Source organism: Eimeria mitis, genomic scaffold, assembly GCF_000499745.2.
Source record: "Eimeria mitis Houghton genomic scaffold, Emh_scaff882, whole genome shotgun sequence".
NCBI classification, from domain to species: domain Eukaryota; phylum Apicomplexa; class Conoidasida; order Eucoccidiorida; family Eimeriidae; genus Eimeria; species Eimeria mitis.
Genome location: NW_013576489.1, coordinates 12,183 through 12,496, shown reverse-complemented (window position 1 = coordinate 12,496; position 314 = coordinate 12,183). Strand labels below are relative to the sequence as shown.

Genomic DNA, 314 nt, shown 5'->3' with positions numbered 1-314 from the left:
CGGTTGCTGCAGACGCCGATACAGCCGGAGACTGCAGCGAAGACAGCAGCAGCAAGTGCTGCTGCTGCTGCTGCTGCTGCTGCTGTAAGGCAGGAGTATGTGCAGCAACAGCAGCAGCAGCAGCAGCAACAGGTGCAGCAGCAGCAGCAGCAGCAGCAGCTGGTGCTGCTGCTGTCCTGTCTGCTTCCTTGAGCTGTAAACCCGAGAAGAGCGCCGCTGCAACAAACACCAAACCCTAAGCTATCGTTGCTAAACCCTAAACCCTAAACCCTAGACCCTAAACCCTAATCCTTAAACCCTAAACCCTAAACCCA

General features: G+C 55.7%; 1 protein-coding gene across 1 annotated transcript in view; it reads right to left on the bottom strand.

Annotated features, from left to right (window-relative positions):
• EMH_0024490 (uncharacterized protein) overlaps nucleotides 1-314 on the bottom strand; it is a gene marked incomplete at both ends in the record, with an annotated part of 6,053 nt that overhangs the window by 356 nt on the left and 5,383 nt on the right. Inside the window, one exon of the mRNA XM_013502308.1 lies at nucleotides 3-216. Within this exon, the coding sequence (XP_013357762.1) occupies nucleotides 3-216 (214 nt within the window). The remainder of the gene's footprint in view (nucleotides 1-2; nucleotides 217-314) is intronic.